This window comes from Martes martes (genome assembly GCF_963455335.1).
Source record: "Martes martes genome assembly, chromosome: 11".
Taxonomy (NCBI): Eukaryota; Metazoa; Chordata; class Mammalia; order Carnivora; family Mustelidae; genus Martes; species Martes martes.
The window spans coordinates 103554225-103580490 of NC_137899.1; the positions used below are offsets into that span (position 1 = coordinate 103554225).

Sequence of the window (26266 nt, forward strand, 5' to 3'; positions counted from 1 at the left end):
GCATACTTTAGATTGTTAAAAATCTGATCTAATGACCAAGATTTTTTGCAGAAACACTCAATCCATTTACAATTGGATTTACTCTACCAACTATTTGGCGCTTATTTGTACTATCCACTTTCCTCCTGTGTGTACTGATTTGTTTCTTGTTTTCCCTTTGCCTCCTCTACAGATACCACCAGAGTACATACTGCTTTTTTTTTTCCTTCAAGATTTTATTTATTTACTTGACAGACAGAGATCTCAAGTAGGCAGAGAGGCAGTCAGAGAGAGAGGAAGGGAAGCAGGCTTCCCACTGGGCAGAAAGCCCCATGCGGGGCTCCATCCCAGGACCCTGAGATCATAACCCGTGCCGAAGGCAGAGGCTTAACCCACTGAGCCACCCAGGCACCCCCATACTGCTTTGTTTCTTCTAGGGGCAGCTCTTCATCTTGTCAAGTTCATACTGGTCTAAAATGGGTCCCTATTGTTACTCTCCTTCACAGTAACACCAGATAATTAGATTGATATAATTTTCAATTTCCAACTTCACATGCATTAGGCTTACAAGCAACAAGATTAAACCTGGACTTTTCACTCCCACAAATTCGACATTCCTTACATTATCAATAGTTCTTTAGATTTACTCAAGTGCTTACTATTTTCTTTGCTATTACTTCTTACATCTCAGACCTTCTGTGATATTCCTCCTCCTTGAAGTTTATCTTTTAGAAGTTCCTTTAGTGAAGCGATTTTGGCAGAAAATTCTGTTTTTGTTCTTCTGTTCTTCTTGTCTTTCACCTTCATTCTTAGATAATCCATAAAGCATAGTGTCTGCATCAAAATTTCCTGGATGGTATTAATAATAAACATTTGATAGCTGAAGGCTGAAAACTCTATACAAAGGAAGCAATAAGGTAGGCATGATCTTAATTTTGTATTGCATTTATCAGATGACTGTCTGGAATACCTTTCTTATGTAATTTTCTTTCTTTTTTTTTTCTTATGCAATTTTCTTTCACTAGATTCTCACAACGATTCCAAGAAGTTCACCCCCTTTTCTACAGGTAAATGGAACACTCTAAGATTTGTAAACCCTCACTCCATTATTCTGGTTCTAACCAGCACCCCCGTATCTGCTATCTGCATAACAGAATGTGCCATTTCTCTTTCCCTATAAGTCTCATTCTTCTTATAAGTATTAAATTTTCTGTAGTGTTCAAGAAATCCCATTGGTATAACTTTTAGTTTAAAAGAATTCTTTATTAACCAGGATTCTTAATTCCTTCCAACATGTCAGATAACAAATCTTTTTAAGATAACTAATTCTTTGGTCTGACACATTAATATATAATTGATAATTTAAGTTAATATAAAAGTTCATTATTTTTTAATCATGTTCCCGAAGAATAAGTTATAAATCTGTGAATAACAGTCCATTAAGTTAATACTTCATTTATATAGAGGAGAAATGGAAACAAGGATAGAATTCTGCTAAGAACTGCTTAGTTTTTCATACATGCGTGTAATGCATATATCCAGAGCTAGAACAAGGAAGGTATTGGAATTTTCGCATCTTTTCCAAAGAGCTAAAAAGAGACAAAACTTAGAGTAGGGATTTTCAAATCTTCAAACAAAGAGATTTTCAATCTTATTTTTTTTTAAAGATTTTATTATTTAAGAGAGAGAGTGCATGCGCGTGCACACACTTGGGGTGGGGGTGGGGGGTGGTGGAGACCCCTGGAACTCCAGGATCACGACCTGAGCTCAAGACAGATGCTCAACCAACTGAGCCACCCAGGGGCTCCAAGAGATTCTCAATCTTACTGATCACACAATTATCCAGGGGAAAATGAGCACATTCCTCCAACATACAAATATTTGTAAGTTACTTACATGTAACATGTAATAAAAACCACAAAACTACAAAGTGAAAAAGGATGAACTAGGGATAATATAGGTCATATTCTTAAATATTTTAAAGTTTATTAGTGGCAAAATCAGATCTGTTGAGGGCATATGGGTGTGAGATGTGAGTGACAGAAATGGGACCCAGCATAACTTGACTAGACTGCCGTTGGGACCCCTATTGTTTTAAATTTCACAGTGTGGCTGAAGAGCAAATACTGGGCCTAGGAGGACTGTCTGACAGTTTTTTATGGTCTCCTGAGAGTTCTCCTCGACCCACAACAGAAGTAGCTCCTACACCAGGACTTGGCCTTCATTAGGGAACAGTCCCCGGAGGCCCCCTGCGGTACGGTGAGTGGGAACCAATCCCACCAGGAGCACTCTGAGAGAAGAACTTCAGTGTCCTTTCCCCGGAGGGGTAAGGAAGCTGGAGTGTTCACACACCAAAGCCGGCCCTTCACTGGTGAAGGCCTGCCAGCCTGGCCCACATGCAGCCCAGAGGCTCGGGCAGCCAGCAGGCACCTCCAGAAGGCCAAGGGTGTTGGAAACTGCAGATAAGCTAGAGGCGGCGCAGGGTCCATGGGGAGGGCACAGACAGCAGCGGCCACCTCTGCTGTCCCTGCATCATGAAGAATATTAACTTCAATCTTAATTTCTTTGCAAGATCCTTTCTAAGCCCTTAAAAAGAATCTTTGTCAAGTAGATTAATCTACAGTCGGTTTTTAACTAAATTGGTAACATATAAATGAACATACCCACAAAAACATCACAGTCAATTCTTTCCACTTTCCAACAGGATACTTCAGAGAGGAATGAGACAGATGATCACCTGATACACAGATCGATGAGTGCATCAGCGTCAATATGAGTATCAAATATCGATACAATTTCATCTTTTCTTTGATTAAAATAGAAGTTGAGATTTTCTTCCTCTCCACATACATTACCTTGTGTACCCCTCGAGGTGCATGCTCCCCGTTCTGGCCATTCCTTGGCCAAAGTACATAGAGCCCGGTCCAGCTCTCAGTTGGAAATAATTTGACTCATTACATGTATGGTTGGACTATTCTAAATGGTTAAGAACATACTAGTAACATACAGTTCTACTACAGTTTTAGCCTTTATCTATCACTTAATGAGGAGATGAAAATGTCAAAAACAATCTTCATAGAATTCCCTGAATGGGTATATTATTTCCCTGTGTTAAAAAAAAATTGTACAGAGACCCAACCAGAATGCAACTCCATCTTGGACTCATTCTAATTCCGATCAAAATGCTCTGGCTTTCCATAGTCTTTGGTGTAAAAGGCAGATGGGCAGGCTCCTTGTTTTCATCCCCTTTGCAGAAATAACAGCTCTACAGAAACATTTTCCAAAGTCACAGCTTCCGAAAGGAGTTACATATGAGAAGTCAGAAATGCATTTAAACTTTCCTAAACAATTAAGTACTTAACTAAATTCCAGAAATGTGACACAAAGTTAGAAAAAAGTTCATTTTATTCAGGCCTCAACGTGTAGATTATTTAGTCTTAAAACAAGCTCAATATACAGTTTAATTATTATCAGCACTTTGATTTATCTTCAACAACCCAAGAACAGAACAAAGTTTTCCTGTACTAGTTTAAGAAATCCATTCTGGGGGGAAAAAAAAAAATCCATTCTGTGCAGAAACATTTTTATTAATTCTCCCAGAGTTTAAAACTTTATTACTGAGTCATATTAGCCCATTAAAGACTTTTTAGATTTTGCATGATATCCTGAAAAACACTATTTTATGACACATATCAACAAAACTCAATGCCACTTTCTCCAATAATAAAAATGTGCTTTTTTAAACTGTTACTTTTTAAATGACGTGAAATTAAAGAAAACTGGTTGCTGGTTTTAAAATCCTCTTGTTTGGAGAAAAATATCCTATGCTTTACTACTCGTTGCCATGCCTTACAGAGATAGGGTCTGTAGTCCACCTCTGCCTCACTTGGATGGTTAAAGGCAGATGGAGGCCCTTCTGTCCAGTTTGAGGTTTTCTGCATTAGACTTTGTGTTGTTGCAAAAAGAACTAAGCGATACTCACTTACGAGTTTCTCTAAGAACTGAGCGCATTTCTTCAGGGTGCACTCCTGCAAGTTAACACTGTCTCCTCCATTGGCGCGGTCTATCCAGTAAAAGGCGGACAGGCTATCCAAGATCAAAAGGCAGAGGGAAGGGTGGCTACAAACCGTGGTTTCTAGGGAGTACAGCGTGAGGAGCAGCTGGGTGCTGCTACTGCAGCTCACCAAAAACAACCTTCCCAGGCACTGTTTGACCATTTCTTCACAACTCTGGGACAGTCTATGCTCGAGAATTGTAACCAGCCGGAGCATGTCAAAGCGGTAATCTGTGTCAATAAATAAGACTTCTACTTCCAGTCCCCCTTCGGATTTTGGAAGTATACATCGTGCTGTTAAATGATAAAGCATTTCGGTTTTTCCTGTTCCCTCTGGACCATGAAATTCAAGAATATCACCTGTGTGAAATGTAAAAATGCCAGTCAAAATGCAGCAGCACAGTAATGGTAGGCTACAAAATGAAAAGTCTGCAACAGTGTGTAAAAAGACATTTACTGGAATGTGAAAGAAAAATTCTAAATCCATTTGCGAAAATGGATCCATATAAGCAAATGCAAATAAGTAAGGAAATTAAATCACTAAATTTCACCTCTGAAAAAGGAGCTGGCTATTAATTAGCATCAAGAAAACATGAAAAACAGAATGACAAGGTGGAAAGGCACCCAAGGAAGTCTCCTGGGGAGGGGTCCACGCACACTCACACTGAAACTGAGAAGCTAAGAATAAAGTGCCAAAAGAAGCTACTGACCACTGCGGTACACAGCACGTCTGCTACTTGATTATCCAATATACATCCTCCCCTTTTCCTTAAGTATAAAACCTCTATTTGGGCGGGGGTGGGAGGGAGTGGGGAAGGAGTGGGGATGCGGAGAAGGCAGTGCACCGAGCAAAAAAACTATTTTTCTCAGTATCCCTTGCAGGGAGGAGTCAGCAGGTATCACTAGAGCCAGGGAGACACAAGTACATTTCTGTTGGGGGTTTCTAGGTTTTGCTTTCCTGATACGGGCGCCACTTCTGCTTTGCCACACTCCACTCTGTAGAGGAAGCAGCCATCCTGAGGCAGTGAGTAGAAAAGGGACACCCTAAGTAGGGTGGGCCCTAAGAATCGTGGAGCAGGAAGACAAAGAGGTGCCCAGGACTTTGATGACACGGTGGAACCCCACAGCAGCTAGGCAGGGCCCGCGTCTACACCACCTGTGAGGTGAGGAAAATAAGCCTCTATCAGGTAAGCCATTGAGTTGGACTTCGGTTACACGCAGCTGTAATGATCCCTAACTAGGGTTTCTCGGTGTGACTGGCATTATGGGCGGAACAATTCTCGATTGTGCAGTTTCATATGTTCAGCTCTTGGGCCTAAATGCCAGTAACAGCCCTTAACTGAAAACAGCCCTCCACATTTCCAAATGCTATCGGTTATTCTCCGCCATATAAATTTCTTGAAGCTGCGCCCTGCTGGAATGACACGTGCACTGTAAATTATTTTCCCAGCATTATAAGCTGAAGTAAACTACTCTGAACTTCAAAGACTCCAAATCTTTTTCTATATAGATTTCTATACAGGAGAACGCAAATTAAACACCTGGGGAAACTGTTCTACCTCCAGAGCTCTTCAAAACCCACTCCTAACAGTGGCCTTCCAATCCTTGCTAGTTTGTTTCCATTTAATTTATGGCTGAACCACATGACTGGAAACACTGTTAAAATGCAGATTCTCAGGCCCCAACCAAATTACTAGTGTGAGAGTCCAGTTCCTTTACTTCCTGTTATTACTAACAAACCACTGTAAATTGGAACATTCACAAAGAATGTAAAAAAACAAGCATGTTACCACTTTAACATATTTAAGGTACAATGAAACTTCAACCAGTTTCTACCATAATCTTACATGCAATATGCAATTAAAAATTTAAATAAAAATGATTCCCTGCACCCCTCTCCCAAAAGATTCTAGACTCAAGAAATGAAAATATTGGGGCATCTGGGTGGCTCAGTGGGTTAAGCCTCTGCCTTCGGCTCAGGTCATGGTCTCAGGGTCCTGGGATCGAGTCCCGCATTGGGCTCTCTACTCGGCAGGGAGCCTGCTTCCCCCTCTCTCTCTGCCTGCCTCTCTGCCTACTTGTGATCGATCTCTCTCTCTCTCTCTCTCTCTCTCTCTCGTCAAATAAATAAATAAAATCTTAAAAAAAAAAAAAAGAAGTGAAACTATTTTCACAATAACAACTGTTCACTGATACTCTTGCTGGAAGTTAACACAGTAACTAAGTAACTCTTCAGGCCAGATGTTCACTTTACTCTCTCCTACTACTAAGAAGCTAAGCTGAAATCCTCCCCTTACCCACAAGTAAGTCTTTTACTTCCGTATATTACAGAGAGTAAACTACATGCATTCGATGAAACATTAACGTAGAACAGATATTAATGGTAGTGAAGGAAAGCTGAAAACACAGTTTAGCAAGACTAATCTCAAAACAGTTTGCAGGATGCAGCGAACTGCACAGAGAACACAGTGGGGAAACCAACCAGCAGACTGCACCAGACCTTCCCTTCCTTCCCCAGAAAAGGCGGCGATGAGGCCCATCAATGGCAACCAGCTTTTCTATGGTGCTTTACAGATGAAAGGGGACAGCCTAATGATGATAGCTCATTTGACCCTAATAACAACACTCTGAGCGAAGAAAGCAAACTTTATCACGTTCCATCATCGCAGTTATCATGCATATAATTTTTAAAAGATTTTTTAGTTTTACTTAATCTCTACACCCAAAGTGGGGCTCAAACTACAACCCTAAGATCAAGAGCCACACACTCCACAGACCAAGCCAGCCAGGCGCCCCTCATACTGTACGATTTCTGGCTATTTCATCGTATTTCCTACGCGCTACTTTAAGGTTGGGACTCTACTATTCTATTTCCAACACAAAACACAGTACCTTTTGAATGCACTTCATTAGGTTACTTTCTTTTTGGGAACATCTTGAGAGACATCTGAAAAATGAAAATGTAAGTCCCTAACTGGTGAGGGCTTAAGGCTCCAGAGTGAGCTCTGGAACATCGCATTTTGAAAGGAAGCAAGTCAGTAGGGAATCCCAGGTAGGGAGTGTGGCACTGGTCACCAGAGTCCTGCAGATGTAAAGGCCCAAGACCAAGGTTGGAAACGAAAGACCAACACAGGAGACAAGCCAGAACAGGAACAGAGTGCCCAGTACAAGTCCAGCCCCCTGCCCATGGACCCTGGCCCAGTGAGTGGGGACACTTCGTTTCTGTCAGGTCTTCAGTGCCTGCCCATGTTCAGGGGTAAGGTAGCGACGTATGTAGAGGTTCTTCTCAGAGACAGGACTGGAAGTACCCGTACACATCAAACACATAAGGAAAGCAGGAATTTTTAATTCACATAATCACATAAATATCCTAACAAGAATTTAGCTTTCAAAATGCTATGTTAGGTAGGTGTCACAAAATAAAAATGTCCTACAACCCCTAGGGATTTGAGATTCAAGACAGTAATAAGAGTGTAGACATAATGATCTGAGAATAAGCTACAAAGCAACAGAGAACAGAAAGCTCAATTTGGTGGGTGAGAGTGAACAAAAAATTAGGAATAGAGGCCAAAAATACAACTCTTGGGATATATCCACGTTAGAGGAGTCGGCATGAAGACATAAAACATGAATTTAATATAAAAATTAGAGGAGGAAAATGACACAGAGCACAAAAGGTTTCAAGAAAATGAAAGAGTGCTAAGTAACATTAAATGAAGCACAAAATTTCTAAAAGTAAAAAAGTGGCAGAGGAGAGTTTGGGAACAGATCCCTGAACTGGTCCCAGATAGTTACCCTGCACCAATAAATGTGTAGTTTGCAAAACCACATTTAATATATGTATTATTTTATGAAGCAAACTTCAAAATCAGATACTCAGAAAAGAGATGGGAGGGCTCTCCAGGGAGCACTCAGCGTTCTTCCAAGGATTCGGCTGCAGGGAAGACAGGGGGCACACGAAGAATAGGGGAAAAATATGATGGTTTACATTCATTTAAAAAGTAATATTCAACAGCAGTTTCATGAGGCTGAAGTCAAATGAAGACAACCAAAGGTAGGAGAAAGGCAACATATTCTGAAGTAAAAGGGAAGAGACTCCACTGGCCAGAGGGTAAGTGGGAGCTGTCTCTGGGTATTTCTGGAAGCCTCAGAATAGGAAAAAAATGAAAATCTAGCCAAGTATTTTCTTGGAGAGAAGGTGGTGCTCATAAACATCTTTCAGCATAACTCGACAGAGTTAGTCTTTGAGAGCACTTGTTACATGGTTTAACAAGGTTTGCTAAATCCATACATTACTAAGAAACAGATGACAGATGACGTAAGTATATGGATTCCTTAGATTCTTGGTTTGACAAGATTGAGATGAGGCAAAGCTTAAGGTGAAATCCTTGGTTAGGAGATTATTAAGGGGTATATAAAAACACCTTTTTCCTTTCACAGATTAATAGCAAAGCAGTAAAAAGGTCATTTGTAACAACTGGGGAAATAAAATGTGCAAACTTACAAATTACACATAAATATTATCATCACGGTCCCAGATTCCCTATAAATATGTTTAATGATGAAGTCAGTTTTATTGATTTTATAAACATTTACTGTCTAATCATCACATCAAAAATCATATTCAAGCATGTTGTTCTACAGAGGGGCATAGTCCTTTTAGCTGTCTTTGAAGTCACTATCTCAAATGTTTCTGAGACCTGTTGGAAAAGAAATCATACCCTTGTCCATTCAAAGTATTGCGTATGACAATTTAGGATTAAAAAAAAAAAAAAAAACACACACACCACCTCTCACCACTACACACACACACACACACACACACACCTCTACAGTTTGGCACTTGACAAATTAAGCTAAATCAGAAAATCTGGATGGTTTGGCCTTGATAGTTGCTCTCACAAATAGAATGCTGTAAGGGATCTGGGTAACAGATTGTCAGAGTGAGTTTATGAATCTGAAGATCCTTCAAAATAAGGATAAAAAAGAAAAGCCAAAAAATACAACATCTTGGTACCAACCTACTAATTGTATAACAATATGTTGAATTTGCAGATTACAATCATACGGAAGAGGTAATGAGTTGGTATGCACTATTGTATATGGTATAGTACATAGTACTGAGTAACTACTATGAAAAAGCATTTAGAAATGTTTACAAAGGAGTAGAGCTTTCTAAAATCCCTAAATGTGAACTTCCCCATACAGTTTCTGATAAACTGTTGTTGACAAACAATCCTTGTAATACCAGTCTTAGGTCTGCTACTGCTCCATGGTCACTCATCTAACTAGTTTTACAGCTAAATATCTACAGTATTTATAAAATATTGAAATTAAGATGGTGTTAATCCAAACTAAGTAAACCTTTTTTTTTTTTAAAGATTTTATTTATTTATTTGACAGACAGAGATCACAAGTAGGCAGAGAGGCAGGCAGAGAGAGAGGAGGAAGCAGGCTCCCTGCTGAGCAGAGAGCCCGATGTAGGGCTCCATCCCAGGACCCTGGGATCATGACCTGAGCTGAAGGCAGAGGCTTTAACCCACTGAGCCACCCAGGCACCCCACTAAGTAAACTTTTTTGTTAGTGACTGAGCATGATGGTGTTTTTCTATAAATATAACATTCAAATGGATAAGCAGTGCTCTGACCCATGTTTTTGTGTCACAGTTTCATAAGGTCCAACTTAATAGTATCCTTTCTGATAGAGTAGAAAGTTCAATCTTTTGTCTAACACGTTTAGTCAAAAGTTGTCTTTATTATTGATAGTTTAGAAAATTGTTTGCTAACAGATCTGCTCTATAAAAAAATAGTAAAGGGAATATTCTAGGCTGAATGAAAGGATAGCAGGTAGTTACTTGAACCCATGAGTTAATAAAAACCACAGGTAAATGCAACTACATAGGTAAATAGGAAAGACAGTGTATGTTTTATATTTGTAATTTTTTTCACTTATCTGACTGAAACAAATGAATGGAATAATTTTTTTTATTTCTTTGTTATAATACATTTCAATTTCCTTTTTTTTTTTTTTAAAGATTTTATTTATTTGACAGAGAGAGATCGATCACAAGTAGGCAGAGAGGCGGGCAGAGAGAGAGGGGGAAGCAGGCTCCCCGCTGAGCAGAGAGCCCGATGCCGGACAGATCCCAGGACCCTGAGATCATGACCTGAGCCAAAGGCAGAAGCTTAACCTACTAAGCCACCCAGGCACCCCAATACATTTTAATTTCTTTGCTGTAATGGCTTTTTAATTCCTTGCATTAAGTCACAATTTTATAAGTGTTTATGGATATACAATGCATAGATATGTAACTTGTAACAGCACAAAGGAAAAAGGAAGAAATGGAGCTACCCAGTAGCAAAGTATTTATAAAATATTGAAATTAAGATGGTATTAATCCAAATTAGATTATTTTAAATTAAGATATTAATTGTGATACTCAGAGAAACCATTAGGAAAATAACTCAAGGCTGCCTGGGTGGCTCAGTCAGTAAAGTGCCTGCCTTCAGCTCAGGTCATGATCCCAGGATCCTAAGATCAAATCCCGAGTCCCACATCGGGCTCCCTGCTCCTGTGCGTGGAACCTGCTTTTCCCATTCCCTCTGCTACTCCCCCTTGGCCGGGGGTGGGGGGGGAGGGATGAAAATAACTTTTTTTTTAAAAAGTAAAAGTAATGACCAGGAATAAAAATGGTACACCAGGAGCACCTGGGTGGCTCAGGTAGTTAACTCCTGCCTCTTGATTTCTGCTCAGGTCATGATCTCAGTGTTGTGAAATCAAGCCCATGTCTGGTGGGGCTCTGTGCGGGGTGTGCAGTCTGCTTAAGATTCTCTCTCCCTCTCCTTCTGTCCCCCCCGCCACCCAAATGGTACATTAGAAAATATTTAACACAAAAGAAGACAGTAAAGGAGGAACAGAGAAAGAAAAAAGATATAAGATGTCTATATAAAAAGCAAAATGACAGTCATAAACCCTTTCTTATCAGTAATTCATTAACTGTAAGTGGACTAAACAGTCCAAGCAAAAGGCAGAGATTGGCAGAATGGAATAAAAACACAGGATTCAACTATATGCTATCTATGACAGGCACACTTTAACAAGTCACAGACAGACTGATAACAAAACAACAGAAAAAGATATGCCATGCAAACAGTAACCAAAAGAGAGCTGATGTGGCTGTACTTGTATCAGACAAACTATACTTTGAGACAACAACTGTTATTAGAAATGAGGAACATTTTTGTTTTCCATTGTGCTAAAAGATGGCATAAAAGTTACCATTTCTAAGTGTACAGTTCAGTAGTGTTAAGTTCCAGTCACATTGTTGTACAACATCTCCAGAACTTCCATCATGCAAAACTGAAACTCTATCCCCATTAAACAACAACTCCCCTTCTCCCTTTTTTCCTCAGCCCTGGGTAACTACCATTTCTGTTTCTATGAATTTGACTGCTTTAGATACCTCATGTAAGTGAAATCACAACATTCTACTTTTTCTGACTAGTTCATTTCACCTAGCATGTCCCCCCAGTTTATCCATGTAGTAGCATGACAGCATATCCTTCCTTTTTAAGGCTGAATAATATTTCCTCATTTGCATATACCACATTTTGTTAATGCATTCATCTGTCAATGCACATCTGGGTTGGTCCCATCTCTTAGCTATTATGAGTAGTGCCGTTATGAACAAGGACTGCAAACATCTCTTCAATACTCTGCTTTCAATTCTTCTGGAGATCTACCCAGAAGTGGAATTGTTGGATCATATACATGGCAGTTCTTTTTTTTTTTTTTTAAGATTTATTTTGAGAGAAGAGTGAGCACAGTGGGGGTAGAGCAGAAGGAGAAAAGAAAGAATCTCAAGCAGACTCTGCACCAAACCCAGAGCCCAACCTGGAGCATGGCCTGTGCTGCTTAACTAACTGTACGACCCAGGTGCCCCAATCATACAGCAGCTCTATTTTTGATTTTTTGAGGAACCTTCATACTGTTTTTCATAGTGCCACCATTTTACAATCACATTAACAGTGCAGAATTTTTCTACAACCTCAACACTTATTTTTTTACTGTTACCATCCTAATGGGTGTGAGGTGACAAAGAAGGACACTTTATAAAGATAAATGAATCAATCCATCAATAAGGTAAAATTATAAACTTGAAAGTGCCCAACAGTGCATGAAGCCCCAAAATATACGAAGCAAAACTGAGAAATAAAGGGAGAAATACACAATTCAATAGTAATCATTGGAAAATTCCATACCCATTTTCAATACTGCATAGAACAATTAGGCAGAAGACCAACAAGGACAGGAGACTTAATGCCAAAAAATCAACCAGAATTATTACAAAACATCACGAAAACACTCAATCCAACTATAGCAGAATATACATTCCTCTCAAGTGCACATGGAACGTTCTTCAAGAAAGGTCATATGGTCAGCAATAAAACAAACCTCAATCAATTAAAAAGACTGAATCAGAGAAGTATGTTTTCTGATCGGAAAAGAATGAAAAGAAATCAGTAATGACAACAAAGCGGTAAATCTTCTTGACCTTGATTGGATTAGCCTATGGCCTAGCTATGATACCAAAAGCATGAGCAGTAAAAGACAAAACAGATAAACTGGACTTCATAAAAATTAATAACTCTGTGCTTCAAGACACCATCAAGACAGTGAAGACAACTCACAGAATGGGAGAAAGTATTTCCAAACCATATTTGATAAGGGACTTGTATCTAGAATATATAAAGGAGTCTTACTACTCAACAACAAAAAATCCATTTTTTAAAAGGGCAAAGGATATGACATTTCTCCAAATTACACATAGAAATTGCCATTAAGCACAAGCAAAGATGCTTAATATCATTAGCCACCAGGGAATGTAAGTCAAAACCACAATGAGATATCATTTCATACTCACTAGGAAGGCTAGAATCAAAGACACAGACGATGACAGTTGTTTGCAGGATGTGGGAAAACTGGAACTATTCTAGGCCTCATCCCTGGCAGCAAGCAAAATGTGCAGCCACTATGCGCAACAGCCCCGCAGCTCCACCCAAGGTTAAGCACAGTCGCCTCACGGACCTAACAGTCCCTCTCATAGGTATTACCCATGAGAACCGAACACATGAATCCACAGAAAAGCTCGTACACAAATCATCCCAGCAGCATTATTCATAACAGCAAAAAGCAGAAACCCAAATGTCCATCGACTGATGAACAGATAAAGTACGGTACATCCACTCAACAAGAACCAGAACTACTGCGACATGCCACGGTATAAAAGCTGGAAATGTTATGCAAAGGCGCAGAAGCCAGTCACAGAAGACCACACACTGTATGATTACATGAAATATACAGACAAGGTTGGTCTAGAGAGTCATCAAGTAGATCAGTGGCCACCCAGGGCTGAGGGATGTGGGAGCAAATGGGGAGGGACTGCTAACAGGCACGGCTTTCTTTCTGGGGCGATGAAAATGTTCTAAAATCAACTGTGACGACAGCTGCATACATGTAAATACAAGTCATGAAGCTGAACGCTTAAATGGCGAGTTACACCTCCACAGAGCTCTTCCACTAACGAGGAGAAACCACGCCAGCACAGTGGCACTAAGTTTCCCCTAGTGTAAAAGTGCTGGGGGAGCAAGCGGCCATGTCTTTCCCTTCTACAGAAGTAGTAACAGACAACGGGGTACTTAAGGACTAACCTGCGACTCTCAAACTTCTAAAGAATTAAAAAATAAATTATAGTAACAAAACCCCCTCAACTACTGTGTTGGGATAAGAGAGGTCAATATTTATTCTCAAGATTTTACCACAGAAGAGCCAAATTTTAACTCATCTGACACAGATAATGAAGACTTAAAAGTGTTCTAGCATGATCTATTTCTCACTTTTTAATTTTACAGGTTAATCCATATAGCCATTTGCTACAAGTATGTACATATAAATAAATGTTAGGAAAAAACCCTGCTTTATAAGACTTCATGTGTGACACTGTGTTTTGGTTTGAGATTGTTTTTACCATGTACAGATGAATCTTCATCAGCAAACAGACACGGTTCTATTTCTTTCAAGGAACTTCTACCTTCAAGCCGGGCAAGAAGCTAGCAAAGGAAAAAAGAGAAAAACTCATTACCTAAAAATATAAAACCTTAGACATCTACATTTACACCACTTTCCAAAGGTCTATAAAAAGGACCCATTTAATTTTGAGGATTTGGAGGAAATTATGAAATAGGAAATACAAGTCAGGAGGAAAATTGTGTTCATTCATTCAGAAAACACTTCCTTATTTGCTTACGTATCAAATACTGATGGTGTAAAATGAGCCCCAAAAAGACTCTGGACACCAAGCTCAGGGGAGCTTCTGCAGTTGGCAGACTGTCACACATTGTTGCTGGGAGAACTGAGCACCCTCCACAACTCCACCAGGAGAGGAGGACTGGAAGGTCTGCATTTGGAATTCTCCTGGATGACACCTCCTCCTGCGGCTATCTTTAAGGCTGCATCCTTCCCTGCAGTAAACCATAACCATGAACACAACCACTTTCAATGAGTTCTGTGAATCCTTCTACAGAATTGCTATACAAGGTGTCCCTGGGGTCCCCAGGCCCCCCAACGTGCAAACAGTATCAGAGCTGAGTGTAGTCTTAGGGATCTGAAACTTGGTAAAGTCTGCTCCTGGGGATGTCCCCAATTTCACACACAAATGAAGGACTTCTGCTCCAAAATTAAATACAATCTTTTTTTTTCCCCCTCTAGGAAAAGCACTTGTGCTGATTATTTGAGTTGGATGCTTTTTCCACAGCATACCCTTTATTTTGAAAGAACAACTAAAAGAAACTTTGATTATACAGACTTTGGTATTTGGCAGACATTTTATTAAAACAAAGAAATATTTCCAAATGACCAATGCATGTTAAATCAGTCCTGGGTAAAAGATTCACTCCAAGTGTAAGACCAATCAGTCAATGGTTTTAACATATAAAAAAAAAATCACTGATATAATTTTATATTCTACGTTGCAATTAACTTTTAGGGAACTACTATCTTGTCAAGTTTTGGTACAGAATCAAAGAAGTAAATCCACAATTATCTAAAAAGACCTTCAAATACTCCTTTTTCCAACTATACATTGAAAGTACTTTATGTTGTTCTGGTTGAAGTACAACAACATTCAGAGAGTCTTAATGTACTTCAACCAGAACAACATAAAGTCACAGACCGGATGCAGAAGAGATAAGACCCTAGTCAAATTCTATTCAACCGGACATTAAAAAGAGATCTGCAAATATGTAAAAGAGTGTCACGCCTCATATTTTTTGTTTAGGGAAATATAGCTATTTTTCATTAAAATACTTATAATATTCAAAGAGTTTATAACTGTCACTTGTATATGAATGTAAATATTTAAAATTCTAAATATCTCACCGCAGCTCTCTCTCTGGAGCCCACCTGCTCCGGAGATCTCTCAAGAGTATATTTTCGCTTTAATAAACTTTCTCGCTTCTGCTATTCAATAAATAGATAGATAAATTTCTCAGTTTCACTGACAGATAAAACTCGCATAAACAAAAGCTCTTTTGGTGACAGATATTAACTGCACTTATTGTGATCATTTTGCAACATAAACAAGTATCAAATCATTATGATGTACACCCGAATCTAATATAACATTGTAACTACTATTCTACCAAAAAAAAAAAAAACCGCACAAAAAAATGCACAAAAGCTCTTTAAAATCCTCAATAATTTTTAAATGTGTAATGCATTCCTAAAGCCAAAAATTGAGAACCACTGAGTTAGAAGATGGAGAGTCCAGCTTGAAAGACAAGACAGAAACTTTCATGAACAAGATGAAACACATAAAATGACTTTAACATGTTTTAAAAAGGGCACCTGGATGGTTCGGTTGTTAGGCGGCTGCCTTTGGCTCAGGGTGTGATCCAGGGTCCTAGGATCAAGGCCCACATCAGGCTCCCTACTCTGCGAGGAAGCCTGCTTCTCCCTCTCCTGCGCTCCTGCTCCTCCTGCGCTCCTGCTCCCCCTGCCTGTGTTCCCTCTCTCTCTGTGTGTCTCTTTCAAATACATAAATAAAATCTTAAAAAAAAAAAGTTTTGAGAAGCATGTATACAAATAACTAACTATTCTCATCAGAATGACTAACTTGGGAAGTTACTCCAATTGTTTACTCTTATCGTCACTCCTCAAAATATTTTAGAATTCTCCACTGTGAGAATTCTTGGTAAGAAAGGATTCAAGAAGAAAAAAAAAAAGATTCAAGAAAGCTTTATATTGGCAGGACACTTGGACAGAGATGGTGTAACTCCTCTTATCCAAGTGGCTAAGTCAGCCAGTTTGCATCTAATTTTCCACTATTATTAAAAAATCAAATTCATTTTCAAGGATGGTAACTTCCCACTAATATTTAATATATTTACAATACCAAAGCAGAGTCTGTTTCTTTCAAATAAATAAATAAACTTAAAAAAAAAAAGGAAAATACCCCAAAAACCTGACAAACTATTACAGAAATTAAAATTAATGATGTCCAGATTTAAGGAATGAATTAAAAGCAGCCAGGTATAATCAATCTGGAGTTTCTGAAGGGCAAAAAAGAGTCCAAAGTGTCCAAAGTAAAAGGAACCCCAATAAGTTCTGTTAGACAAGACAGTTTAATCCTTTTAGGGAAGATTAACACACTGGGCAATCACAGCTTGGTGATGGATTTCTCTTGATTCCCCCTGCAATCTTTCTGAGGCCAAATTTTCTATTTAGAAAAGGCAAAGTGGACACAACAATTTTAGTCTATTTGGCAGTTTCACTAATATTGTTAATTAATAGATTTGACATTTGGTTTATAAATCAGTATCTGCTAGGTTTTATTATCCTAACAAAGTCATCAACTAATAGCTACTATTTGTGCTTACTCTGGTATCTGCAGTACATAATTTATATACATTATCTCTTTTAATTGTTACAGTAACTATTTGTTATCATTCTATTTTTCAGATGAGAAAACTAGTAGATGCCAGAGCCAAGACCTTTTAAGAGATCTCTTCTGGTTCCCCAAGCCTGGAGTTCTGCTGGGCTCCAGTGCCTCAGAGTCAGTATCACGGAGTCTAATAAAATCTGAGTACAGAGACAAAACAGTTTCTGGATCTACTAAGCTGATCCGAGATCCTGTCTAGGCAATTATCTGACCTCTTTCAACCGTCTCTCCGTCTCTGTTAATACTCCATCCCACAGCAACAAGGAGCCCTCCAGGTTTTCAACAGCAGCATCATTACCATAACAATATAACCTACAAAGGGGGTAATCCTCAATTGCAGACAGCCACTGGTAACCATTTCAGCCAAGTCAACGTGGGGATACACAGATGTAGCAGACACAGTTCCTATCTTCAAAGAATTTAACAGGAGAGAGTCAAGAGTTTACAAAAATGCAATACAGTACAGTAGTTGCTACAGAAGAAATACAGACAGGGTGCTTCGAAGGTGCGGGAACCTAAGGCCATCTCAGACAAATCTCCCCCGAGGCCCAATCAGTGACCTGGGACCTCCTGGAGCACAGCACCCCTCCCAACATTCTTACCCTTAAGTATACCCTTAGGGCATAACGCCCTTGACCTGCCCCCAGCCAGACTCTGACACACAGCCATTAAACATTCTCCTCTTGGGTGGTCCCACAGCAGCACTCCCAACCTCCAGGGCCAGAAAAGCCGGTCTCAAGGGTGGTGGGGTTGAGAAGATTCACTCATCTCGAGGATACCCGGGAGACAGGCTCAGTCAGGAAGTCCCCTTCTCACATCAGGCTGCGCTTGCCAGCCTTTCTCGTCAGTCTTACGGTCAGTTCTAATTCGTGGGAGGCATCCTTAATTTTGAACAAGAGACTGGGCATTTAGTTCTTTTAAATACATACAAAATGTGCACTGATAGGGAAATGTTTTTCTTCCTACATGGAATGTCCTTTGCCTATTCTCTTTTAAATTTCTAAGGCCATGACTATTAAACAAATGATGATAACAACACACATTCTTCAAGGCCGCCTCCTTCCATGAAGCTATTACTACTGTATTTAACACATTACTAGTCCATCTCCCTCATCTAGATGTAAAAGCTCAAAAGGAAAAGCACCTATTTGGCTCACAACAGACTCCAAAATGCTCGTTTGGCAGAAACTCAGTAGCTGCCTATTAAATTAAAGGTAAACAGGGCATAGGTAGGCAGGCTTGGGAAGGATGGAGAGTGTAAACGACCTCAAACTATTTCCATTTTCATGTTTGGACAGTCTGCAAACTTATACCAAACAAAAGTCCATGAGTATTCATGTCCCCGAAGTTCTTTATACTAACAAAAGTCCATTTCCAATGCCATTATATACCTTCGACACCTAGTAAGCAGAATACCTACCATACAGATGTTTTTAAAGACCATACAGATGTTTTTAAAGACCATTCAGTTGTGGAAAAGCTTACACAAGAGCAGAAAGAAGAATGCAGAGATCAAACTAATTAGAAATTAATGGCATTAAGGTAAATACATACACACACACACACACACACACAGCTCATTTAGATAAAGGCTCATTTCCCCTGACCTTCTGTAAATAAACCTGTCTGCAGACAGACCCCAGTAGTAGAGTTGCAAACCAGTTCAGTATAAAAGGCTACCTAAGGGGCACCGGGTGGCTCAGTAGGTTAAGTCTCTGCCTTTGGCTCAGGTCATGATCTCAGGGTCCTGGGATCCGAGTCTGACTCTCTGCTCAGCAGGGAGCCTGCTTCCTCCTCTCTCTCTGCCTGCCTCTCTGCCTACTTGTGATCTCTGTCAAATAAATAAATAAAATCTTAAAAAAAAAAAAAAGCTACCTAAAGGGGCTCCTGGGTGCTTCAGTCAGTTAACCCTCTGACTTTGGCTCAGACCACGATCCCAGGGTCCTGGGATGGAGCCCCACATCAGGCTCCCTGCTCAGCTTCTCCCTCAGCCTCTCCTCAGTTTGTGCTTTCTCTCTCAAATATATAAACAAAATCCTAAAAAAAAAAAAAAAAAAAAAAACTACCTAAAGAAGCAAACATTCTGAACTAAATATTCCCACCCCTGCCCGTAAGAGGCCTGGATTTCCCAGCTACAAAATAAATACAATTCTTAAGTTTTACTACTCCTAGTAGTAGAGGAAATTCAGGCAAAAATGTGTAACTATAACACAAGGAACGAAAGAGAGGAGTCGGAATAAGGAAGCAAGGGAAAGCAGCAGCTAGATGAACATGCGTGTGACTGCTGCAAACTTTGGATCTCATGGTAGTTCCATAAATTCCTCTTCACATGGGGCGCCTGGGTGGCTCAGTGGGTTAAAGCCTCTGCCTTCAGCTCAGGTCATGATCCCAGGGTCCTGGGATCGAGCCCCACATCGGGCTCTCTGCTCAGCGGGGAGCCTGCTTCCTCCTCTCTCTCTGCCTGCCTCTCTGCCTATTTGTGATCTCTGTCTGTCAAATAAATAAAATTTAAAAAAAAAAATTTCTCGGGACGCCTGGGTGGCTCAGTTGGTTAAGCAGCTGCCTTCGGCTCAGGTCATGATCCCAGCGTCCTGGGATCGAGTCCCACATCGGGCTCCTTGCTCGGCGGGGAGCCTGCTTCTCCCTCTGCCTCTGCCTGCCACTCTGTCTACTTGTGCTCACTCTCGCTCCTCTCTCTCTCTGACAAATAAATAAAAAAAAAAAAAAAAAAAAAAAAATTTCTCTTCACATGGGAAATTAGGCGCCTCTGCCACTTTGAAAATTCAACTGTCCTTCAGGGCAGAGTACTAGGCCTGGCCCTTCAATCAAGCTAGAAGAAAAGCTAATGCTTTTATAAAAGCAATAATCTTGTAAGAGGAAAAGGAAAAATAGATACATATAAACTAAAGCAAAAACTACCACATATACGGAGCAACTGTGTGGCTCAGTCGTTAAGCATCTGACTTTGGCTCAGGTCAGGATCCCAGAGTCCTGGGATCAAGCCTCACATCAGGCTCCCCACTCAGCGGGAAGCTTGCTTCCCCCTCTCCCACGCACCGCCCCCCCAAAAGCTACTACATATATACCTGACAATTTAAGCAGCATGAATTTCTCTTTTTTAAGTTTTTAATTCCAGTTAGTTAACACTAACTGGTTTAATTCCAGTTAGTGTATTAGGTTCAGGTGTACAATATAGAAATCAACACTTCCTTACACAACCCTGTGCTCCTCGTAAGCACACTCCTTAATCCCCATCACCCGTTTCACCCATCCCCCCACTCTCCTCCCCTCTCTAAGCCAGTTTGTTCCCTGAAGAGTCTGTGTCTTGGTTTGTCTCTCTCATTTTTTTCCCTCTGTTTTTTTATTTTATTTATTTGAGACAACGAGAGCATGAGCCGGGGGTGGGGAGGGAGAGAAGACAAGCAGACTCCCAGATGAGCAGGGAACCCAATACAGGACTAGATCACAGGACTCTGGGATCACGATCTGAGCCCAAGTCAGATGCTTAACCGACTGAGCCACCCAGATGCCTGTTTGTTTTATTTCTTAAATTCTTTTTTTTTTGAGAGAATTTTTTTTTTAATTTAAGATTTTATTTATTTATTTGACAGAGAAATAGAGAGCACAAGTAGGCAGAGCGGCAGGCAGAGGGAGCAGGCCTCCGCTGAGCAGGGAGCCTGATGGGGGGCTCAATCCCAGGACCCCGGGATCATGACCTGAGCCAAAGGCAGCCAGTTAATTGACTGAGCCACCCGGGTGCCCCTATTTCTTAAATGAATGAAATTACATGGTATTTGTCTTTCTCTGACTGACTTATTTCGCTTAGCGCAGTACTCTCTAGCTCCATCATGTCATTGCAACTGGCAAGATTTCATTCTTTTTTATGGTTGAATAGTATCCTGTTGTATGTATACACCACCTCTTCTTTCTTCATTCATCAGTCGATGGATATTTGGGTTGCTTCAGTATCTTGACTATTGTAAATAACGCTGCTGTCAACATGGGGTACAGGAATCCCTCTGACTTAGTGCTCTTGTACTCTTTGGGTAAATACTCAGGAATGCAATGGCTAGATCATACGGGAGCTCTACTTTTAATTTTTTTTTTTTTTTTGAGGACCCTCTAGGCTGTTTTCCATAGTGGCTGCACCAGTTTGCATTCCCACAACAGTACACAAGGGTTCCTTTCTCGCCACATCCTGGCCAACACCAGTTGTTTTTTGTGCTGCTGATTTTAGCCATTCTCAAGATGCGTAAGAAGCATTAACTTCTAGCAGAATCTGTAAGGACTAAATTTTAAATTTATGATATCCCACAAATGAGTAATTCCATTAAATGCATTCTTCAGATTTCATTAGGAAGTTATACCAAACTGCTTCAAATTTTCATTTAGATAAAACAAATATAGGGACCCCTGGGTGGCTCAGTTGTTTAAGTGTCCAATTCTTGATTTTGGCTAAGATCATGATCTCAGGGTCGTGAGATCGAGCCCCACGCTGGGCTCCAATCTCAGTGCAGGGTCCGCGTGAGATTCTCTCCCTCTCCCTCTGCCTCTCTCTCTACTCTACTCGCTCTCTCTCACTCTCAAATAAATGAATAAAATCTTAAAAAAAAAAAATCAAATAAATGCAGACCCAAAAAGAAACAGTAAAGCATAAAATCAATATTACAGGAGCTTAATGTTGGCAGAACACTTATTCTCACCTTGCATGTGAGGAACTCTGCTGGAGAAACATTTCTGGCATATTCTCCTATCCTCTCGTTCTCCCTCCCCCAGGGAAGATCTTCTAATGGGTTAAGAGCAGGTACCCATGGATCATCCCCTTCCTCCCCCGCCATGGCTTCCCTACAGGAAGTACACATTCTGCCACGTTCCTATACTTTAGTCTAAAAGGAGAGCACTCAGAAATGAGCATTTGGCAACACAGGTTGGCTGATAACCTTGACAAGAACTTCTGGTGGTCTAGTGGGAGACAGAAGCCTGATCACCACGGGATAGAGAGAATGGGAGATAAGGAAGTACAGACGTGGAGCACAAACTTTGCTGTGCTGAGTAGTAAAGGAATGGGGCCGGATGGGAGGGAGACTTCTAAGGAGGTTTTCTGCTTCCTGTTTATGGTTTTATGTTAGGATACCAATGGAAATCATCAGTGAAAAAGAAGATTAAAGATGCAGAAAACTGGGACTCCTGGGTGTCTCAGTCGGCTAAGGGTACTGGGATCAAGGCCTGCATCAGGCTCCTTGCTCTGACAAAATTAAAAAAAAAGAAAGAAAGAAAGAAAGAAAAAGCAGAAGACAGAAAAATGACCATAGGAGTGGGAACATCTGTAGCAGTGAGTTCTTTGAGGAGGAATGGGATGGAAGAAATCCATATCGTAAGTGGAAAAGTTGTACTTTCTTTTTTTTTTTTTTTTTTTAAAGATTTTATGTACGTATGTATGTTTGTATTTAGGCTGAGCCCACACTGGAGTTCCCCTCCTGGGGGAGGAGCAGAGAGGGAGGGAGAAAGAACCTCCAGCTGACTCCCAGCTGCACGTGGAGTGCGGGGGGGGGGGGGGGCCCGCAGGGGGTAGCCCCCTCTTCAGCGCCGCCCATCTCACAATCCTGAGATCGTGACCTGAGCCAAAACCAAGAGTCAGATGTTTAATCGACTGAGCCACCCATTCACCTCGAAATTGCAGTTTCTTTTCTTTTCTTTTTTTTAATTAAAGATTTTTATTTATTTGAGAGAGAGTGAGAGAGAGATAGCACGAGGTGGGGGGGGTGTCAGAGGGAGAAGCAGACTCCAGTAAGCAGGGAGCCCAATGTGGGACCCTTCCTGGGACTCCAGGATCATGACCTGAGCCAAAGGCAGTTGCTCAACCAACTCAAGCACCCAGGTGCCCTCAAAGTTGCAGCTTCTTAAAAGCAAAAATATTTACTCTATTTTAAGGAGAAAATTCAGAGAAAACCTGTGCATATATTATCAAGATAGACTTCATGTATTAATATCTGATAAAGCAGACTTCAGAGGGAAGAAAGTTCCTAGAGACAAAGGGGGACATTACAGAATGAATAATAAAAGTATCATTCCACCCAAAAGACATACGATCCTAAATGTGTAACATATGAAGCAAAACTAATTAATACAGGTGAAACGAGACATAGACAAACCCACAATTATAGCTGGGACCTTAACAGTCACCTCTCAGCAAAGGACAGAGTTGCAAACAAAATTAAAGATACAGAAAATCTGAACAAACGAGATCTGACTCATGTTTGTAAAACACTGCACCCAACAGCAGCAGCATACACGTTTTTTTCAAGTGCCCATGGGATATCCATCAAGATCACATCCTGACCCATAAAACAAGCCTCAAATTTAAAAGAACTGAAACCATACAGAGTATGTCCTCCGACAATGAAGGGCACAAACTAGAAATCAGTAACGGAAAGACAACAGGAAAAATTAAGGGAGTTCCTGTGAAGCTTTTTGGTTTTTTTGATGACACATGAAGCAAGGCAGAATGATGGGAGAGGGAAGAGGAGAAAGATATCAAATTTATCTACTAAAGTAACAATTATTGAGTGCTAACTGTGGGCTAAATATTGTTCTAAACACTGGAACTAAAGGAGTAAACTCAACAGACAACAAAGTCTGCTCTCATGACCTTTAAATCGATATAAAATGTCAGGTGTGATAAGAAGAATAAACAGTGTAAAGGAATAAAGATTAACAGTAGGTACCCCTGGGGATAAAAATACATTATATGTTTATTAAAATAAAAAAAAATTAAAAAAAAAAAAAAGATTAACAGTAGGTAAAGAACAGGTTATTATACTGTAAACTGTAGTCAAATGCTCGTCTTTAAATGAAGGGTTCATGATTAAGTTTTACACACACTACTTGTCCTGCCATAATTCCATCTCTAGAACACGTTAAAAGGAAGTATTTTTTGCAGCTTTATTTTCTTGGAAGACCCTGTATGAAATGTCTTTTCCCTACTACTCACAAAATGTGGGAATGGTTAGCTGTTTTTTGAAGTTGTAATTATAGCGAGTTAAAAATTTAAAGTAGTTGTTTGTTGGGCTTGCTTGCGACTTCAGATCTCCTCAACACAAAGCCTTCCAGGAGAATCTGTAAAGTTCTGTAGCATAATATGCAAGGGAAGAAAACTGTGTCCAAACAAATTAAGTGGCTAGTGAGCCACTGAGTCCCCCAAAACACTCCGAGTTTCACTTAGCTGGTTTTGTTAACAAAAAGGAAAAAGAATAAAGTAGCACCTACTGCCCAGCTCCCTGCTCTCCCCTCCGACCCTCCGTACTCCAAAGTAGTATGAGCCAAGCAATCTGGCTAAAGGTCTCCATGCAGACACGGCAGGCCAAGGATATGTTGCTAAATTTCTTGTTCAATGATTGGGCTGTGCTGGGCTCCCATTTATTTTTAAAAATATTTTATTTCTTTGACAGCGGGGGAGAGAGAGAGCACAAGCAGGGGGAGTGGCAGAGGGAGAAGGAGAAGCAGGCTCCCCACAGAGCAGAGAGCCTGACGTGGGGCTTGATCCCAGGACCTGAGCAGAAGGCAGACCCTTAACTGACTGAGCCACCCAGGCGTCCCAGGGCTCCCGTTTTTTAGATACTAGGCTTGATCTGACTGTAAAACTCATGTGTGTTTAACCCTGGTTTCAAATGATCATCTAAATAAGTAAGGTTTTAACTGTAGTGGTTCTAGGAAGGGTTGGTAAACTCTGGCCAGCAAGTTAAATCCAAAAGTTTAAAAATAAGTTTTACTGAACACAGTCATGCTGATCTGTTCCCCTCTCTAGGGATGCCTTCACATTATTACTGCAAGGTTAAGGAGTTCTGACAGAGCGCGCCCTGACCTGCAAAGCCTAAATACTACCTGGCCCTTCACAGGAAACATGTGTGGACTCCTCGTAAGAGCACTGCTTCTGGGCGCCCGGGTGGCTCAGTCGGTTGAGCGTCTGCCTTCCGCTCAGGTCATGATCCCCGTCCCTGGGATGGAGCCCCATGTCAGGCTCCCTGCTTACTAGGGAGCCTGCTTCTCCCTCTGCCTCTCCCCTCCACTTGTTCTCTCAAATACATACATAAAACCTTTTTTTTTTTTTTTTTTTTTAAAGAGTCTTGTTTATGTCCCTCACCTGAATAAGAGATTCTCCCTAACCCACCTCGCCCATTTCTCGGACTCAGGGCCCAACTCCAGTCTCCCTCACTCGCTTCATTCCAATCTTCAGAACCACCTGCCGTTCCCTAAACAGCCACGTTACCGGCTACTCCCCGTGACCGCCGCCCCCTTCTTGCCAAACCGATCTCACCGGGTCCTTAAAGCCTCAGTCCCCTGCTCGTCCTAACCCGCGCTCGGCGCTGCCCGCCCTCCGCCGGACGGCGCGCTTTCCTCCGAACGCCGCGGTTCTTCCGAGTCGGCCTCCCCTACTGGTTCTTCAAGGCAGAAGTTGTTCCTTTAGCTCCTCGTTCCCGACCCGTAACCGGTGACCGACACACACGCCGTACTGGATACTTGCCGGTTCCGTTTCCGAGCAAACTCGCGCAGCACCTGTCAAAGCCGGCGAGTCCGCGGAGGCCGCGCGCCCGCAACGCACGCGGGAGAGCGAGCGGCCGGAGCCCCGCGCAGGGGCAGGCGGGGAGGCCACGCGCTCCAACACCGCCTGTCCCGTTCACGGCCGCAGACCCTCCGACCGGCAGTCCCCGCCTAGTCCCCGCTTCCGCCGCCCGGCTCCCCGCTCGCGACGGCAGGTACCCGGGACGGCCCCGGCCCCCGCCCCGGCGAGCGGACCGCAGGAAGCGCACAGCGGCCGGGCACGCGCGGGCGCCTCCCTCCGCCTCCGCTCGCGGCGCGCCGGTCAGCCCGCGACGTCTGAAGACTCCCGGGGTCGCGGGCCGGCCCCCGGGGCTCAGGCGGGAGGCGTGGCCGGGGCCGCAGTCCGGCGCGGCCGCCTTCCCTCCGCCGAGCGCCCCGCGCGCCCCCGGCCCGGGCCCCCGCCCCGCCTCCCGGCGCCGTCGCGCGCCCCCCGCCCTGCCCGCGTCTCCGCCGCTCCCGTCCCAGACCCGGCGGCTCTCACCTGCGTCCCAGACTCGGCCCTGCCGAAGTCACTACACATCGCCCCGAAAGCTGGGCGAACCAGGCACTCAACTTTCCCGCCACCGGCGCCATTTACCGCGAGCGGCCGAGGCCCCGCAGCCAGTCAAACGCGCGGACCCGCCGACCCGGGCGCGAGC

At 41.8% G+C, this 26266-nt stretch overlaps 1 protein-coding gene across 1 annotated transcript; it reads right to left on the reverse strand.

Annotated features, from left to right (window-relative positions):
- Positions 1-3368: 3368 nt before the first annotated feature.
- XRCC2 (X-ray repair cross complementing 2) lies at positions 3369-26266 on the reverse strand. The gene is made up of 3 exons (XM_080818232.1): positions 26110-26266; positions 14061-14142; positions 3369-4393 (listed from the first exon to the last, which is right to left on the reverse strand). The coding sequence occupies exons 1-3, from the start codon at positions 26146-26148 to the stop codon at positions 3672-3674; spliced, it is 843 nt and encodes a 280-aa protein (XP_080674358.1). The 5' UTR covers positions 26149-26266; the 3' UTR covers positions 3369-3671.

What these genes read in the sequence shown, in the direction of transcription:
- XRCC2 (XM_080818232.1), bottom strand. Translation starts at nt 26,148, where the DNA reads ATGTGTAGTGACTTCGGCAGGGCCGAGTCTGGGACGCAG. An exon ending in GGGCCGAGTCTGGGACGCAG is followed by an intron (nt 14,143 to 26,109) that starts GTGAGAGCCGCC and finishes TTCCTTTGCTAG; the next exon opens with CTTCTTGCCCGGCTTGAAGG. An exon ending in TGAAGATTCATCTGTACATG is followed by an intron (nt 4,394 to 14,060) that starts GTAAAAACAATC and finishes CATTTCACACAG; the next exon opens with GTGATATTCTTGAATTTCAT.